This window comes from Cottoperca gobio, chromosome 15 (assembly GCF_900634415.1).
Source record: "Cottoperca gobio chromosome 15, fCotGob3.1, whole genome shotgun sequence".
Classification (NCBI taxonomy): Eukaryota; Metazoa; Chordata; class Actinopteri; order Perciformes; family Bovichtidae; genus Cottoperca; species Cottoperca gobio.
The window spans coordinates 11,181,837-11,200,480 of record NC_041369.1 but is presented as its reverse complement, the minus strand read 5'-3'; the positions used below and the strand labels follow the sequence as shown (position 1 = coordinate 11,200,480).

Genomic DNA, 18,644 nt, shown 5'->3' with positions numbered 1-18,644 from the left:
AACATGCAGAAAAACCTAGACCCGGATGCATGAATTTATTACGGATATTTATAGTTTCATTTTGAGTGATGATGCAGTTTTACATTCTTCATAGCACTATAATGGATGTGGATACAGGCCTAAGCTGTCTACTTGTTAGAGACCAGCAAATTGGGCCCACATTGGTCCAAGACAGTGATGTGGGAGTAAGGCCACAAAAACCCAAACTGCATCATGGAACAGCATTACTCCAAGGCCACCATCCACCATGAATCTCTCTTAATCCTGATACACCAGGGATTTACATTCAAACATTCAGCAAGATGAATGATACTGATGATGGCATGTCCTGTCTGTCTGTCATGGAAACTCTTTTTTTTTTAACCATGACCTTCTTCCTTCACACCACAAACACTATTAATTACTCAAAGATGATTTGTGCCTTATGTAACTCTCGCAACACTCTTAGAAGTTTTATGTAAGACTACAACATCTGCCAAATTGTAGACCCTTCAACAGTAAGATGGAAGACGAGGATCATACTATCATTTGAGGTCAAGCCGAGCTAAATCTTAGCTGTGAGGGTCTGAACGTCAATCAGCCTGTGTGTGGAGGGAAGTGATGTCTTTGACTCTATCCTTTCACAAAGGTCAGAGGGTATCATAAGTTTTAGTGCAAACTACAAATAAGAAACAAAGTCTGTGAAGTAGACTTGATAAGAAGCATAATAATCTTATATTTCTGACAGTATACTAATGTCCATGGTTTAAGGCAAACTTTCTAAGATAAAAATGAGGAAACAGTAGTGTAACATTTTTGGCATTTTAAGGACCACACTGACTAAAATGGCTTATAGATTTAAAAAGGGAAGAGTTGAAGCTGCAGATTGTGTTAAAAAAAAACTAATTTAAAGTTAATAGTCACTATTTTAGTTAGAATGCACACATTTTGAATTTTAACTGGTTATTGTTCACATCAGTCGTAATAGGGGTAAAGCTTGCTCAATGGTTTCCAGTTTACTTTACACTATACTTAACAATTTCTTATCTCTGAAGAATCTATGCATAGAGAGCACATATGGAACACATTAATTGTGCTGTGTGTCACTTCATATATGCTGCAAAGAAACTCCCACAACCTTTGATCCACTTGTCTCTCTCTCGTCTACGCACCTGCCTCATGAAATAGAAGTGCATAGAAGTGTGGTATGACATTTTTACACATGTTTTTTTTTATTATTATTGACATTACAACAATATACAATGAAGATAACATAATATAAAGAAGATGGAACCTTTTCAGTTTTTTGACAGGAACATTTAATGGACTCACCTTGTTCTGTGTAATGCAGTGGACGGCTCTGCTGTGGGCATCAGGCAGCGCTGAAACAACAACACCCTTGTTCATGTCAAATACTTGAATGGACCGATCTGAGCCACACACCAGAACCATGTCTGAGACAGCTTTTAAGAAAAGTCAAAAAAACAATTATTATTTACAAACTTTAGGCCTGCTGTAGACAAGATGCGTGATATCGAAGTGTTTAAGACAAAGAAAACCATTTCCGTAAATAGTAAATAGATGAATACATCAGTTCATATCATTCCATGCTGTAAAGCAAAAGTACATTTGCTTTCAAATGAGCGTAGTTTAGTGATTTTGTTGAGTTTCGCCATTTTTATGCTCTTTTATGCTCAGGTTTTACACAACATCTGACTCCATATGATAAACAGATATTTTAAAAGCAAGGATACAATAAAATCTTGATTTTCTTTTTAAATAACACTTTTTATTTTCATAAAGTAATATTTATTCAGTTTAATGCCATGTTAAATGCATGTGGATTTAAGTGAGAGTCTCCTTTTGCTTTTTCTCTCCGTTTATTCCTCTAAAGAAATCTCAATGGGGTTTTAATGATACACAAATGAGTAATATAATTTATCTTTACTGTAATCACTGTCTACCCATTTTCTACTTCCAAGCACAATGGTGCGAAATATCTCCTGAAAGGATCTCACTCATCCCGACGCAGCTCACCTCGGGGGATTTATTGTAAATGCATAGTAAAAACCTAACAAGGGGCTGGAATGCAGACATTCCTGAAAAATGAAAGACACCTAAATGATTTACGGGTACAGTCGGCAGCGGTTGCCCTGAGGCAACACATGTCCCCTTTGCCCTCCACAGCATCAGCGCAGTCTGAACTATAGCACGTTCTGCTGCGAAAACAATTCTACCAAGAAAAAAAGGATACAAGAGAAGAAATCATTGATGGCAGACAAGGCAGTGATGTCTGTTGCTGATGTCGTCGTAATGCAGCTTGCCAATTTGACGACACTCCTTTGCTGATACCTAATAAGAAAAAGAAGAACTTTCTAAACCAATAAAGGTGACTATACTGTATGATCACAATTGTAACATAATCACTCTGCACTCCTATAATTCTACATCTCTGTGTGAGTTATACGGCTGAAGGAGAAAAGTCACTACCCTTTACGACTTTCAGTTTAAGTGTTTCCATTCACAAGACGCATCACACAAATAACTACCTAAAGTGGAAAAAGATGAACAAGCAACATGCGCTGCTCAAAGAGGGTACGGAGACCCTTAATTGTAAGTTCCCTAGCCTCCAAAATAAGCTGACAGTTAACAGTACACAGTCAAGCAGTTTGGGTGGTAATGAGTGTCAGTGTGTGGTAGCAGCTAAACATAGCCAGACACTCATCAAATCAGTAAAAGGCTGGCTCAAGCAACAAAGTAGATGACATAAGTCTCACAAAAGATCAATCCTTTGATCTACAGGATATTTCTCTTTTCACCTGCATTGCAATGTTGTAACAATGTATGTAGTCGTCATTATTATAATAGCTGGAGGTGAAAAGTAGCAAATGATTGGTTTAAATCTGTGATAAATGCTCTCTCTAGCCTGTAAGTGTTGTTAATGTTCTCTTGAGAAAGGCACTTAACCCCCAATGTGTCAGTGTTACTATTTAGAGGCCAATAAGAGTGTGATCTTAATGTGCAGCTTTGAGGTTTGAATGTAAGCCACTCTGATTGTGCAACACTATTAATGATGCTTCTTGAACAGACCAGTACCATGCCCCAGTAACCTTTCTTTCAGCTGTATTTTATCAATGGTTTCCAGGGAAGATGGATTATTAAATACTAGAATACAAGCCATATATATATATATATATATATATATATAAATTGAATATTTCTTGTTCTAGTGAAAAACTGAGATCCAGCCTTGACACCAAAAGAGAAAGAGAAATCTTTGCCTATACTTTACATTGAACAGTACAATGCATTTTTATATTAGACATTAAGATAAATGACATGCATAGGATAAACCAATTCAAAACCCATAGCTAGTTTAGGCATCACTATCAAGTACACACGCTGCTGATTTGTATAATAAGCCTTGTAATTACCTTTTGATGTTGTCACGTGTGATGTCCACATTATACAGGTACAGGTATACAGAGGGCCCAGATGCCAGAAGCAGAAATTTGTCGAGGTAATAAAACTGAGCACTTCTAATGGGTTTGGAGAACATACTGTTGCCCTGAAGGAGGAAAGAAAGGAGACAAAAAAATCAATCTAATCTTTTGGAATTACATTTACGATGCCAGAAAATATATTACTAAACTAAAATTATAAATAAAAATAATACATTTGATCAATGTCTCTCGTAATTGTCTTTTTTCTTTTTTCTTATTGGGAACGTCATTGATGCAAAAACAAAAAAAAAGACAGAGACCTTGAAAGAAAAGTCTAAACACTTTCGTCTAACTTCGTACTCCATGTTGCCTGAGGCTGATTTAAAAGACAGACACGGCTGAATTCTTAAAGCAATAAAAAGCTGTAAAAGTAAGTGCTGTGCACCACTATAGCTTTTTAATTGCTCAAAATGATACATGCGACATACTGGGAGATAATCTTCACATAGTGTCTGTTATCTCCAGGCCTTTCCCCAGAACACACGAAACTCTCAAAGTCAGAAGTTTTTCACACCCTGTGGAAAAAAGGGAAAATCTGTTCCACAATTGGAGCGGGCGATCTCAGATAAAACATCCAATAGGGGCTTAAACCCCAAACTGCAAGGTTAGAGTCTATCAAGGTAAAAGGCGCTAACAGAGGGGCTGTCCTGTCAGATTATTTTACCTATTGAGGTTTATAGATACATTTTTTAAATACTATGTGGTCATTTGCAGTTATTTCTTTCCAGAGTTCAAGTATAACTCAAGTATAACTGTACAAAGCTATTTGTTATTCTGGCTCACCCCGACAGAACTCTTGTCCCTGCATTTGTTGCCAAGTTCCTTCACAAGAACAACAAGCAGTCAAAGGCTTCAGAACCAGCCAAGCTCAAAACAATGTCATGGAGTAGAGCAAAGCAGGGATGGTTATCATCAGCTTTGGGGAGACCCCAGATTTAGTTTGCACTTGGCATAGGGAAGTAGACACACTTCTGACTGTCCCGTTAAATGTGATACCCAATGAAGTAAGGAGGGTCTGCGTATGATCAGAGTTTTGGACACTCTGAGTCCAGCAGATGCTTTGCATGACAAAGTCACTATCTTTGAGCCAAGAAAACCACCATGTCATCATCCCAATTAATTTTGTTTTCTCTTTTTTAATTCCAGGAGGATATTGTTATTAGAAAAGGAAAAAGTGAATTACGCAAGTTTTATATCAATATGTCAAAGATAGACTTTGAACATTACACAGAAATCCCCCTGCAGAAGCTTTGTTACAAAGGTGCGCCAGCTTCTAATGCGTAACAGACAAAACAAATTAGAGAATGTTCATCCTAGCATCTCTTGCCCGCATTAACCACTATATAATATAGTGCACCCTTTCATCCCCCTTAATACACTACGCATCTCATATTACCATAATTAAATGTAATCACAAAATCCAAACCTGAGACGTTATACTTTAATTGCATGTCCTGAGAACAACAAATGAAAACATTGTGGATACAGTAGCAACTACCTTTTTTTTACTGTCATTCAAGTGTGGCATTGTTGCCTCATTTACAACACTGCAATTAGCGGCAAAACCCTCCCAGCCATCATAGCCGTCTTAGAAGACAAAAATGTGCACGGCACGAGTCTGTAGTTATTGTGTTATACTTCTAAACCAATTTGAGTTTAAGACTTTCAGAGTGAGGACATTTTTGCGATATGAGATCACTCTGACTGGTCCTAATTTCACTGGGTGTTTTTTATGGTTAGGCTGAGAGGAGGTTTGATAAGGGTTAGGATTTGTAGTGAAGATAAGGTTTGATAGGGACTAAATGAAATCCATAAAAGAGGAAAACAAATGCATAGGTACAAGTGTTTGTTAGTGAATGCATAGGACATTTACCATGATGATGGCAGGCTCTGGGTTCCCGTGGGTCCAGATTCGTAGTGACTGGTCCTCTGACGCACTCAACCACCACTGTCTGTTGAGGCTCCAGCTCACACTGCCCACTGGCTTGTCATGCCCTGCTTATAAACACAGAGGTTTGAAATGAACCTGGAAACAGCGTGTGGCAGCGACATATACTTGTATGGTGCTGATCTGAGAGTCAGGCAGAGTGAATAGAAGAGGCACACGGTGACTGACTGGTCACCCCAACTACTGTCATCTTATCTCTGCTGCCCCCTTGTGGAGACGTTGTTCCCGCTGCACTTGAGCCATCAAGTGCAAAACAGATGCTTGACATGGGTAGATGTCCTTGCTTCGCCTGTCAGTGTCTACTTTACTGCCTAGGATCGCTGGGTGGCAGACAGAATTGACTGCTCTCAGTTATTACATTTTCAATACTGTGTAAAATATAGTGAGGAATTTGGTCTCTCAATGTGACCTTTTCATCTATCAACACCGAGGTTTTAAGACGGTATGTACCAAATTCTTGCGTTGGAATACAACCAAACCATGCCTTTTCTGGTAAAAAAAACCCTTCTTTATCCACAACTTTGACAGTGATGAGCTGAGTAAGTGAATATTTGGATATTCCTGTAGTCTTTCATCTTAAGCCAAGGATCCATGCACAATATCCCAAATAAGGCTGACCTAAATCCAAACTGAGGATGAACCTTTTAGTACCGTCATTCTTCTTGTCTTCAGGGGGTAAGATCTTAACCTGGGAAAGGATTGCTCTAAAATGTGAACATCATTTGTAAGGGGTCAATTAAGAAAGCCCTATTCTAAACGATTTCATGAATAATGCATCACATGAATTATTCTTTTCATGAAAGAAACACAAACTGCTGAGTGTGAGGTGAGTGAGGGCAAAAGTTTTAAAGGTATGTATACTCATGACCACTTCATGCACCTGTGTAGACAGTTGGATTGCCAGTAAGGGAGGACTTGTACAATAACACTGAGCTGTCGCCAAGACCACACAGGATGTGTTTGCCATCACCTGGGAGAGACAAGGAAACACAGAATCATTAGGATTTCTCAGTCAAAATAGGGGTAATAAAAGTCATGCGTTTTGTCTGAAACAGGAAAATGTATCCCAAAATATAATGTAATAATCTAACAACAATGAATTGGTCTTAATCTATTCTAATCTGTCAGTCATACTTCTAAAATGATTGTTTACCCTCCAAAAGGATGGATGGACAAAACTGGATTCAGTATATAACTATTTTCTGTTTGCTAAGCAATGCTTTAAACTCTATTACTGCTGTTCAAATATGACAAATTCAGGCTCCTTTGTAATCCAATACATGTAGAAGGCCTTCATTCTTCATCCTACGGTACTGACACATGACCTTTGAATTTAAAGTAGTTCAGCCTTCAGACAGACATCAGGATCTTGGACTCATTTCAATATATTATTATATAATGTTTTGCATACAATGGTCAGTATCGCAGTAGGAACATCGTCTCACCTGAATACTGAAGGCAGTGGACTGGCTTGTTGACAAGGTTTAGATGAATGTATGGAATAGCAGGTGCTGAACTGTCTGCGGGATAATCTCTGAGGAGTAAACCTCTGAATGATAAAAAAAAAAGAAAAGAAGGTTAGTATTTATATCAACAATAACCTTTGAAAATGTTGTCAACATTGCATTTTAAATGATGGGACTGCTTACGTGTTTTTGTTAGCCTTTTTAGAGGAAGGATTCTTCTGGATATTTGTTTTAGGTGAAAACATAATACTTCTGAAGAGCAAACAAAACAAAAAAAACATTTTCCTTTTCATGTATCAATTTATTTGATTAATCAAACATCATTGCATACCGATTTATTTGCATTTTGCTGCATTGAACTTTATTTTTCCTTTCCAATCCTTCCTAAAGTTGCTCTTGACCCTGATCCAATTATCGGACTGTGATAAACTGTAATTTGATTTTCTATTAGACAAAAAGTTACTGTGTGAACCTACCTTGGGGCACTGCTGTATCCAGATGACTTCACTTTCGAGTGGAAAATCAAAGGCTGCTCCTTTATTCCTCCTTTGTAAAAAAGATAAGGACAGTCATTTAGACACAGACTGAAAAAAAAACAACATTCAGGATATAAATGACCTCCGTCTCCAGATTCCTAAAATAAAGATCAAATATATTACAAAGAAATAGTCCTTTTAGAAATCAGTGGATGTTACACATGAGTTAAAAGGAATTATATCCATAATTAGGATATAACCGCTCATTATACTGTACGGGCTTTTCATGGATTACACTGGGACTAGATACAATATCCTTGGGTGACCACTGCGTGCTCTGAGCATTAAGTGCATTAGCCACAAACTGTGGGATGGTTCATTCCTGCTCCCTGTTCGCTGTCAGTGCCTTTACTATATTACAATGAGCTCACTTTTTCCACAACCATTAAAATGTGTGAGGCTTTCCAAAAACGCTTCTCCTGTCAAATACAGGCAATGCAAGAAAAAGTCACATCATTTCTCAGCGGCAATTTAGGATTTAGGTTTCATCAGAAAAAACATATACTGATTTGTCTTACAGCGTTGACTTCGATTCAAACTCTAGATTATCACCAGAAAGCAGAAATATCCCGAGAATTTATATAACGTTAAAGGATCAACTAATACAATTAATTGACCACAAACTACAAGTAACCTGGATAAGGAGACTGAGTGTTCTTGAATTTCTTTACGTATATATTTTAGACAGCTATTTTAAATTATTTTAAGGTGCTGCAGTTTATTGACATATTGTTATTAAACATGAACTTGAAAAACACAGATTGATTGGTGCTGTCGTCCTATCTGGTCACACAGATGTGTTTACAGCAGAAGCTTATTTTCTTTATGTCAAAATGATAGATTGAACATTTGAACTTCAAACTGTCAATATCCAGAAGCAAACCTATGGTTACTAACTTTATATCAAGTTAGAAATAGACATACCACATGTCAGTAGTTTTAGTTTTCTAGTAAATCCTTAAAATGACAAACTCTGAACAGCTAAGCAGGCTCGGTTCTATCTGTTGTCCCTCTTAGGCTCATTGTAGGCACGTTCCAAAAAAACAATAATACATTTAATACAAGTTAAACCAACCAGTCAAAAATGCAAAAAGAAGCACATCTGGAAGGTTTCATCTTTGATCAGCAGTGCCAATGTTCACTCCAGTTTTGGATTAAAGGATATTTTCAGTAAAGTACACTTGACAACCTCTAAACAACCACCCTGTTCCCCCTTTATCTCAGACTTTGTGAAAATGTGAGTTTGTCTAGGTACATGTTGTTCCTTTATCTGTAACGTGTTGATACTTTTCATGCGGTGTTGCTTCTGTGAAAGCTTCTGTGAAAGCGTAAGTCGTGTTTTTCCATGAAGAGGCCTTCTTTGTACCAGGTGTTTATAAAGCAAAGGTGAAAGCTTTCGTGGTCCTGGTATTTAACTTAGGTCAAATTGGATTTATATGGTATCAATCAGCAAAGACAGTATAAGGAAATATGACAAATTTGCCATTGCTGAGAAAGTTGTGTGTTGAGGTGGGGCACTGGAAGTAGCTTTTCCTCCAGAACAGATTACATGCAGGAAATCTTTGTCCAGAAATCTAATTACCTGGCAACACAATCCCTTGGCATTGCTGAACAGCCCTATTAACCCCCTGTTGATATATAATGGCCATTAAGTTTAGTGGGGCAGTAAAATTCTCAGAATTTACGCTGACTTTACACTCGACGCTATATGATGCAAAGTGAGAGTTTCAGACAAATTTCCAAGTCGAGTCGTATCTGCGTAAAATCACAGGGGTTGGCTGTGTGCTCCTTTTACAGCAGTCATTGTGTAACACTTAGCCAAGCTTGTCTTTAACCATTACAGCAGAAAAAAACTTTCATAATATTTAAATTCATCATTCTAGCTTAAATATTTAGGATGTTTTGCTTTTGATGCAACAGCTAAAGGAGCAACACATGAGTAATGTTACAATAAGGTTATATCTGCTGTATTCAGGTCTGTGCCTAGGACTAAAAACCATAAGTAGTTGTTAGGATTACAAAGACTTTAAATACATCACTTCTTTGGCTTCTGTGACTTTAAGAAGTGACAACTAGTTGTTTTACAGTTTGGGTTGTCTGCATAAGAAGGGACAAGGTTCAGGCCAGCCCCAGAGTTTATTCTAAAATAAACCACTAACTCTTGTTCTCAGGCAGAGAACAGGAGATGGGAAAACTCAGACCTCCCGCTGAGTTAGCTGTTGAATGTGGCCCAAGGAAAGTTTCTAAAAATGTATAAACCATAGCCGGTATATACGTCTCTATATTATTTTGACTGTAACCAGAGTCTCTGGTATGAGTTATTGCCTTACTGACCTGTGAAAAGTGAGTCACACAGAAGGAGAGAGGAGCGAGAGTAGAAGTAAAAAGGTATCAGAGGCGCGGTAACTGAAGACTGACAGGAATTACGAATATAGTGTCAAAATAAGGGTCTCACAGCAATAGAAATCATGTAGCACCTAAAGAATATGCTGGCCATGTGCAACATGTGTGGAGCATACTGAAGGGAAATGTACAAAGAGGGCAAAGCATTTACTACTACATGTAGCTATGTGAATAAAATACTAACCACAATATCAAACTTTAATAGAGAGCTGGATGTGAACTAGATTCACTAAAGAATGAGGTGCTCTGTACAGTAGTGACAAATGGCCCAAAACGCCAGGAGCATGAAACACTATCCTCTTACATGAAAACCGGACTAGTCAAAGCCTCACAGTTCCCTGTGTGTCACTGAATGTTTTTCCCATATCACTCTACCCACTACTAGCAAAGGAGCTCTGGATGCTTATTGTTCTATGCCATGTCACAGTAGGCGGATGTCATTCACATATTGTAGATGAGAACCAGTATGATTTACATACATTTAAGCCTGTCTCTCCTTTAAAATGTTAGTCTAAGGACAAATGAAAGCAACCTTTTTCTATAAAGTGAGATGTTCCTCACATATGAAAACATTGAATTGCCAGTGTATCAATTTCATCTTTTTATGTTTTACTTTATTACTGATTTGACCACTTTCTACTGAAAACTAAGATACATTCAAAGTGAGTTCTGATCATGCAGTCGAGGCCATTAAACGCCAACAGCTGCTTTAGTAGTCCCCTGATAACCCTAACTTCAAAACAACTTAATCCAGGCAAAAAGACTTCAGACAGGTGACATCATGCTAAAAGCAATAGCAGCTGATTATCATCATCATCTCATAAAAGCCAAGAGTCCTGGTTCCCTTCATGCTTATGTAACGTGGTGGTGTGATGTGATATCTAATGTGAACTCACAGTTCTTTTATAAAAGCTGCACCAGACTCACAATGGAAAAACATTTTCCTTTCCAGGAGTCTGAGAGGTTTACGGTGTCATTTGTATACAATTCTGCAGATATCCTTAAGAATATAGAGATACATGGGGGCAGCATGGTGGCTTGCACTGGTCTGTAAATGCTTGTGGGTTTTTGGTCTGACACTGCAGTCACGCAGCACCTATGGACTCCCCTGAAGATCCCCTACATAGTCTGGCACTGTCAGCTCACTTCACTCCAGCTGTGGGGAGCCCTGCTAATACTGGCTTTCTCAGCAGTAACCCTCTGTAAAAGCAACATGTAAACCACAGTATACTGTACTGTAGGTCTCCAGCAGAATAGTTTCAAGCAGCCAGATCATAATGATACAGCAAAGAACCACAAACATGCTCAGTTTACTTCAGAATCCACAACTGCAAGAAGCAAACATACAAGAGCTAATTAATGAGAACGTATGTGTCTAAATGTGTTGTACTCTCACTGTTGCTTAATTTGAAGTACCTGCCTGTGTGGCAAATGAAAAGTGATGGGAGTTTAATTATGGATGCCACATCAACACCCGCCACAATGCAAAGCGTGGCATATATTCCATCCTCTATATCTACAGAGAATGAGGAGGTTCTCATTAGCTCTTGTAATAGCCAAACAGACTTTTGATAAACCTACAATAAGTACAATTTAAGTGAATTGTCTGTGTCCAAGCAAAACAGACAACGAGCCAGACATGGAGTGAACTATAAATTGGGTCATACTTTTAAAACCCAGTCATCAAACAGCAGTAGCTCCCTTTTTATTTGATGTGCATGAGCATAAATGAGAGGAGAGTGGGTGTTCAGATGCTGACCTTTCCTTTTAGGATGCTCGGGCTCCTTCTTCTTTAACTCGGCATTCAGAGGAGATTCAAGCAGCAGAGTACAACTGAAAACAAGGGAGGGGGGAAATGGGGGGAAAGAAATACTGGAAATGAAGGAGCATAGCATTTTCCAGCGTTGAGGATTATTAGTCCTTCTAATTCTTAGTACCATGATATTGTTGACTCATGAAAAACCAGATGGCAAGAATGGTTATAATTTGCCAAGTTAATATGGAAATGTCAGAGTCAGAAGGAGTTACAGGCAGGAGACCAACTGAAAAACAGACCACACTTATATGTCCTCTTGCTGCGACCAGTGACTGAGAGAAAGCAACAAAAGTCTACAACTGCACAGTTTTCGCAAATTGTGCTTCGGCTCATAAATTGCAAATGTGTTAAAGCATGAAAAAACATAACAATAAGGAAATTATTAGCATTTATTGGTGCTGCTGGCTAAATAATCATTTATGGAGGTACAGGTAATACCTAGATGAATTTCATTCCTTCCCCGGAGGACAATTTTGACATTATTGGCATTTATAAAGCGATGTTATTGTGGGAGTAATGAGTATGATTTTCTGGATTGAAGCAGTTTTATGAAAACCCATGCAGATTTAAAAGCTTACATATAAAAAAGCAGAGCAGTTCCAGACTATAACCAAACTATTAGCTGAGCTAAAGAAAAGCAGTTGTTTTCTCTTGCTTTTGACTTTTGTATACAAGCATCAGTCACCAGATATTTTCTAGGTTTACCTCGGGAACACTGAAAAGCCTTCACCACAAGCCAAGGTGCTCCGTAGGTCACACAGACGTAATTCCAACAGGGCCACACATGGGGTGAACAAAGAGCTCACTAAAAACACTATCTGTGTGACAAGGGATTCAGGAATGAATACATGTTAAGACATTTGCATCACCCCATACGTGTTTCAAAAAAGAGAAATTGAAAATATCACTTTCCTTGAGGAGGCAAACCACAGTCAAATATTGTAAATATGTACATACCACATAATCCTAGAGTGGATTGTGGAAACAAAGTTTAAGTGCTGATTACAGGGACATTCAAAATGAGTGTTGGAAACTAACTGAAGAATTCCACATGGATCCAGATACCTAATAGAGATTGATTTCAGTGGTTCATATTATTATGAAAAGGATTTATTTTTACACATTCAGTAGTTAAACTTGTAGTAATTTGTATGTGACTTTTATCATCATAAACTAACAAGATTTAGCAGGAATGACAAAAGAGCCAGGCCTGCATGATCTTCAGCAAGTGGTCTGACCCAATGAGAAATCTGATTATGGATAAATACTACAAGCATCCATTAGTCCCTAGGATGTTATAGCGCAATGTCTTAATGTGGTTTATCAAGATATTATTGGAAGTACTCACAGAGTCATCCCAGCCTGGAGAGATGGACCACGACCCAGCCATTGTGATGCTCAAATTGGGGTAATCTAGAAGAATGAGTCAGTACATTTCCTTTAGTTTTTTCTTTTTATCAATCAGTGTTTCTTAAAAAGAAAGATACTCTTATAGAATGTCTGCCAAAGTAGAGTAATGGTCCACTGGTTGTGCATAAATGCTTAAAACATATTACAGCAGTACAGTAGAAGAACAGTGGCAACCGGAGAAGTCTCACCACCAGCAGCCTACCCCTGAAATATAGTGCTGTTAGGAGTTCCGAGGTAGCCAGATCCACCACATACAGGCCATCGGAGCTTCCAATACATAACCAGCTGTGGTCCCTGCAGGGGCCCACACAGAGAAGTATGGAAAAACTGTTACAGGATTTCCCTTTTTTTGAGATCATTTGGGGAAAGACAATGTAACCACATACTAAAGAAAAACATACTGATGTGATGGAGTGGCAAGGCATGCACACCATAGGTTTTATTCAAGTTTCCATTGACTTCATGTAGTCTAAACTATGTACACCCAGCGAGATGGAAACTACTGCCACAGAGTAGAAAGGAGAGGAAGCTGAGTCTGAAGGATCCTTTTCATCCACTTCCTGCACTGAGCTACATGCTGAGGCTATAATATTGTTGGACAAATTTGACATTTTAGTGCACCATTATTTTTATGCTGAGCGTGTGCTTCGCTGCAGGATGGAGACAATTTAAAAGCCATTGCGTGTGGACCTTTATGTGATAATTGCACCGTTCAAATTGTTCTTTTTTCATGTTCATGGTGTTTGTAGAGTAGCGTTCACTGCTGTAAGCCACCATGTTTGTTTGTTTTTGTTTCTACCACTGGGGAGCGCAAAAGTCTAAATTTGAAATCCTACACAATGTGGCTTTCAGGTACTAACATCAGAAATTAATGGACCTGTTAGTATTTTGGATATATGTGCTATGAATGAATGGATTAGACCCACACATAAATAGACTGAAAATATCAGGTTATTAGATAGTGAAGTGTAGTTTTAAATCAACTAAGAAATGATTGTTTTAAAAAAAAAAATGACTCATTTGAAGCATCAGAACCATTTTTATTAACTATCTTGCACTGATACTCTCTTATACTGCAGTTAAGCAGTAAAAACAGGCATCTTCTGCGGCGTGTGAAGCCAGCACCTCTTCCAGCTGCATATTTAACCCATAATACACGCAAGTAAAATTGTTAAATTTGTTAAAGCCCATCAAATGGAAGCCAGTAAAACAGTGGTTGCAGACAGATATCATGCATTTGATGAAAGAGAGTTTACACTAAAGCGTCTGTTAAATGGTCCAGAGTAAAGATTATGTAGATACTGCTCTGAGATCATATGCTTTGCTTAGAAAAATAAGGAATCAACGTCCATTTAATTTCCAGTGGTCCACAAAATACACAGAGAGTTATGCCTGTGCTTTTTTAAGTGCCTGCTTCCTGTCATAACATCAAATGTTTTAACAGCCTGAAGCAGTTTATGCTACGAGCCTGCAAAGTTTCCTGTGATGTGTGAAGTTTCCTGTGACGTCTTCTGTGACTGCGTGGACACGTGCCGCAAGTAGCCCGTAAAGATGTGGTGTTTAGTGCAGGAATGTTTTCCAGGCTTTAGTGAGAGTATGACATCCATGCAGTGTTAATGGCACAAATATGCAGCTATTTATTGTTGCTTTTTTCACGACAACTGTGTTTGAATTTCTTGTGTAATATTTTCCTGGATCAAATACAATTTCTACCTTGTGGAAATGAGAACAAAATTGAGCCCTTGAGAATGGCCACAGTGTTGACAGTATCACGTCTTGTTTCAACATTAAGATTCCTTGTCACACATTAAGTAAAACAGCTCTTCCTTGTGGTAATGTCACATTATAAACTCTATTAATCATTGTTGAGCACTTGAGAGTGAGACTGGTTTCTATACTGAAGGACTTGGACTTTGTGATATGCATCCATTCATCCTGTAACTGCTTATCTAGGTCTACCAACATTAACAACGTATTATCACTAGCAGGTAAACATGGCCTATCTGGTATGCCATCAGCTCAGCACTGAGTCAGGAGCCTCCTATGATAACCAGGCCCAGAAATGATATACCTCCTATAAACATTTCACACTGTTTATTAATGCTATTGAGATGATTTACTTACTTTTTATCCTCATTACTGGTTCCAATGAATAAGCTACATGAAGCCATTCTGAGGACAGGCTTTGAAGTCTCCACTTTATCTACAGCTTCAACACCTGGGAGAAAATATATTAAAATAGTAGCGTAAAAGTAATTTTAATTGGTTTTCTCTATCAGTCATGTATCTGGAAAGAGGGATAGGATTTATGAAAATACATTTTTTGATAGAAACCATCCACAAAGGCGGTGTTAGATATTCTCCTTCATTGTTTGTTTGATAGAACTTCACCTGCTTGATCGTTCACAGTGCCTTGATGCACTTGATGTCTTTTTTCCATCTTCTGAAGGTCCATTTTGGTCACAAGGTGACACTTGTGGTCATCGTGGAGAGAAAAGCACCACAGCTAAACAAAAGGTACAGGTGTGTTACACAGCTTGTGGAATTGCATCCTCCGATAGCATAGACTGTGTCTGAATGTGATTATGAGCTGTTATAGGCTGTGTGCCTCAGTCACTAACCTGTCCATCAGTTGAGCCAGTGATAAGGTGCCTGTTCTCCTCCAAGAAGAACACACTGAGCAGTGGAGAGGCTAAAGAATTGAAGAATTTGCTTTAGGTACGTTGGCAGAGAATATGATATTTTCAATCATTTTGCAAGTCCCTGACTCCTCTTCAGCCACCACTATACAAAGTGGGCCATTTAAAAAAAAAAAAAGATAAGCCTTGATACCTATGTTTGGATACTTTATCATTTGTATACTAACGATCCTGATTTTAAATATATCCCACTAATACATGTGATTCTACCACTTTCTACTGTACACCATTAATGGAAAGACTTGGGCCTGTAGTTGCATGAATGCCAAATGAATGACTGATGTTGTGGACAGGGAAATTAATTCACTCCAACAAGAATTTTAATTGTAATATCATACCTGAAAGCACAAAAGACTGGTAGAAAACGGCTACAGTTTTTAAATCCCACACCTGAAAAGAGACACGGAAAAGTAGTTTCTAGTTATTCAAACTCAATAACAGTGCTTGTGCAATATTTGGTATAAATCAAAAACAGTGATAATTTTTTACATTACATTTTGTGAATATTAATTCAGTACCTTAAAAGTGCGGTCCTCTGATGTGGTGACGAGAATGTCTTTATTCCAGGGACAGAACTCTGCTGATGTTAACGGTCCGAGGTGGTTGGTCAAGGTAGAGATCACTTCATGTCTCTGATGTGGAAAACAAAAATTGGATAAGATAAAGTGATGACCTGTGATGGCTACTAAACCATCGCAAATAGACAATATTACACATATTTTAATAGAGATATGCTGTGATGTACAACAAAGTACAGTATTTAGGTACATATTTGTTATCCATGTGAGCAATAGAAAGTAATATACTGAGCCAATTCATGAGGCCAAATGTATTCAGTGAGTGTTTATGTGCGCCAAGGGAAACTGTGAAAATGTGCATCAACTTGTACCTTTGAGCTGAGAATATATACAGTTGCTCCCGAGCATGCTGCCACTCGTTCATCAGAAAAACAGAAAGAAAGATGGACGACTTCCCCCAGTAAAGTCCCAATAACTGTTCCAGCTGCAACTTTACCTGCAAACAAATTAATTAGTCTGTTTATACTCAAAGCAAATTACGTTCATGACCATAGTAGTGACTATGAGTTACCTATCTGGTAATATTTCACTAGAATATTTCACTAGATGGCAGGCTTGTTAAGATTTTCACTCAGGACAATGATCATACTCACAGCATATATATATATATATATATATATATATATATATATATATATATATATATATATATAACAATGAGGGGTTATGAAGAAAATAGAGTTGTAGAGTTCAAAACAAAATAAACATGATACACGGCACACACAGATATATTACTTGAACTATTCCCTCACACTCCTGTGTTCTCCTCTGGCACAGTTTAATATCCCAGACAATGATATAGTCAGCAGAGGCAGAGCAGAGAAGTACAGATCCGCTTCGTTTTCCAAAGGTCATGGCCCTGATCTCACCATGGTGGCCAGTGAGCAGCAGGGGCTGTGGACACACATTTAGCCTCTAGTAAAATATACAATATAGTATAACAATTCATCTGTGGCTCTTTGATGATAGATTAACTCATTAAGTAATTGGCCGATCAATCTTGTCTTTAATATTATATATGTATATTGATATAAATGGTATTACCATGTAATATGTTATTTTGTCTTACCGGATTGTGGCCAATATGTGCACACCTTAGGTACGTTTTATTTACTTTTATTTAATATTTTAAATTAAAATGTTTTATATGACATATACAAAACAAATAGGCTATATCATGTTTTTTTAATGACATGTGCAGATACAAAACACACATGAGGACTAATACTTAACCTAGCTACATTGTGTTTTGCACACGTTACGTTAGCTAGCTAGCTAATGACATTCTTAATAAAACAATTGCAAGGTGTTTTGAGCACACAAGCAACACAACTTTGTTAACAAACCTTCTGCTCTATGTCCATGTTACTGTAAATCAGGATGTTCTTGCCATTCAGTGGTATACCACAATAAGAGTGACAACATGCTAACTGTCGGTGTGACAGAAGTCTATCACAAGTAAAACTGAGCTTTTCAATCACCATCTCAAAACACCTGCCTGTGTAGTGCGTTTCCGCCAGCGCTAATTATTTCCCGCTAAACGTAATCTATGCTGTACTTCAGTACTTTTGTTTCTTAGACAGTTACACTAAATTTGAGTTATTTTTGGTTAACGGTAAGGAGGAAACGGAGGAAACGGAGGAAACGGAGTTTTGTATGTTGCAGGTTGCTAGGACACCGACACGACGACATCAACTTCCGTTACCAGGACAACATATTGTCTATAACAAAGAGACGTTTCACACACAAGTAAAACGTCTCCTTACCTTGAGAAGCTAAATATGCACTGCCTCTCAATTGGTCTCCTTTATACGCTAAGTAAGCAATGTCAACGCTTTCGTTATTAAAATATCTGAACACTACACTTTTCTGGGCGTAAGCGGTACATTTAATTGTTTTTGAGTAAACTGTGTTCTTGCTTCTTGTACCAACTGCGTTTAACCACAAGATGGCGATCACTGCTCACCTGTAGTACCAGTGAAGACCTGATCATGGACATGCTACCTATTTTAAAGTCTTTGGTTTCCATCCAGATGACTAGTCTACAATAATGACTAAAACATTTTTTTTCTTCAAAAAAATAATACATATTGATTAAATCCATACTCCAAAATGAAAGACTGAATGAATAAAATAATAATTAAAAAGAATATATCCTGTAAAACACATTTTAGTTTAGTAAAAACTATGTGATGACAGACTCTGGGAAGTGTATTATTACTATTATCATTATAATTAAGTTATGATAAATGTGTTTGAATGATTTACATTTTTATATATGTATTGACCTTTTTGCTTGTGTGCGT

The 18,644-nt window shown here is 37.8% G+C and overlaps 1 protein-coding gene across 4 annotated transcripts in view; it reads right to left on the bottom strand.

The window, feature by feature from the left end:
* Positions 1 to 17,822, bottom strand: part of wdr27 (WD repeat domain 27) — a 38,469-nt gene extending 20,647 nt beyond the window's left edge. For 3 of the 4 annotated variants that reach the window (XM_029449935.1, XM_029449936.1, XM_029449937.1), the window contains exons 1-20: positions 17,685 to 17,811; positions 17,091 to 17,232; positions 16,650 to 16,774; positions 16,279 to 16,392; positions 16,099 to 16,150; positions 15,683 to 15,753; positions 15,453 to 15,567; positions 15,186 to 15,279; positions 13,264 to 13,355; positions 13,000 to 13,064; positions 12,357 to 12,469; positions 11,595 to 11,668; positions 7,373 to 7,442; positions 7,080 to 7,148; positions 6,876 to 6,979; positions 6,311 to 6,400; positions 5,356 to 5,477; positions 3,414 to 3,547; positions 2,234 to 2,331; positions 1,312 to 1,433 (exon numbers count right to left, since the gene is read on the bottom strand). In XM_029449935.1, coding sequence (XP_029305795.1) covers positions 1,312 to 1,433; positions 2,234 to 2,331; positions 3,414 to 3,547; positions 5,356 to 5,477; positions 6,311 to 6,400; positions 6,876 to 6,979; positions 7,080 to 7,148; positions 7,373 to 7,442; positions 11,595 to 11,668; positions 12,357 to 12,469; positions 13,000 to 13,064; positions 13,264 to 13,355; positions 15,186 to 15,279; positions 15,453 to 15,567; positions 15,683 to 15,753; positions 16,099 to 16,150; positions 16,279 to 16,392; positions 16,650 to 16,774; positions 17,091 to 17,232; positions 17,685 to 17,702 — 1,884 coding nt within the window. In that variant the 5' untranslated portion in view covers positions 17,703 to 17,811. Of the gene's footprint in view, positions 1 to 1,311; positions 1,434 to 2,233; positions 2,332 to 3,413; positions 3,548 to 5,355; positions 5,478 to 6,310; positions 6,401 to 6,875; positions 6,980 to 7,079; positions 7,149 to 7,372; positions 7,443 to 11,594; positions 11,669 to 12,356; positions 12,470 to 12,999; positions 13,065 to 13,263; positions 13,356 to 15,185; positions 15,280 to 15,452; positions 15,568 to 15,682; positions 15,754 to 16,098; positions 16,151 to 16,278; positions 16,393 to 16,649; positions 16,775 to 17,090; positions 17,233 to 17,684 lie in introns of all 4 variants that reach the window. The other variant, XM_029449933.1, reaches the window with a different exon arrangement.
* Between the last annotated feature and the right edge of the window lie 822 nt (positions 17,823 to 18,644).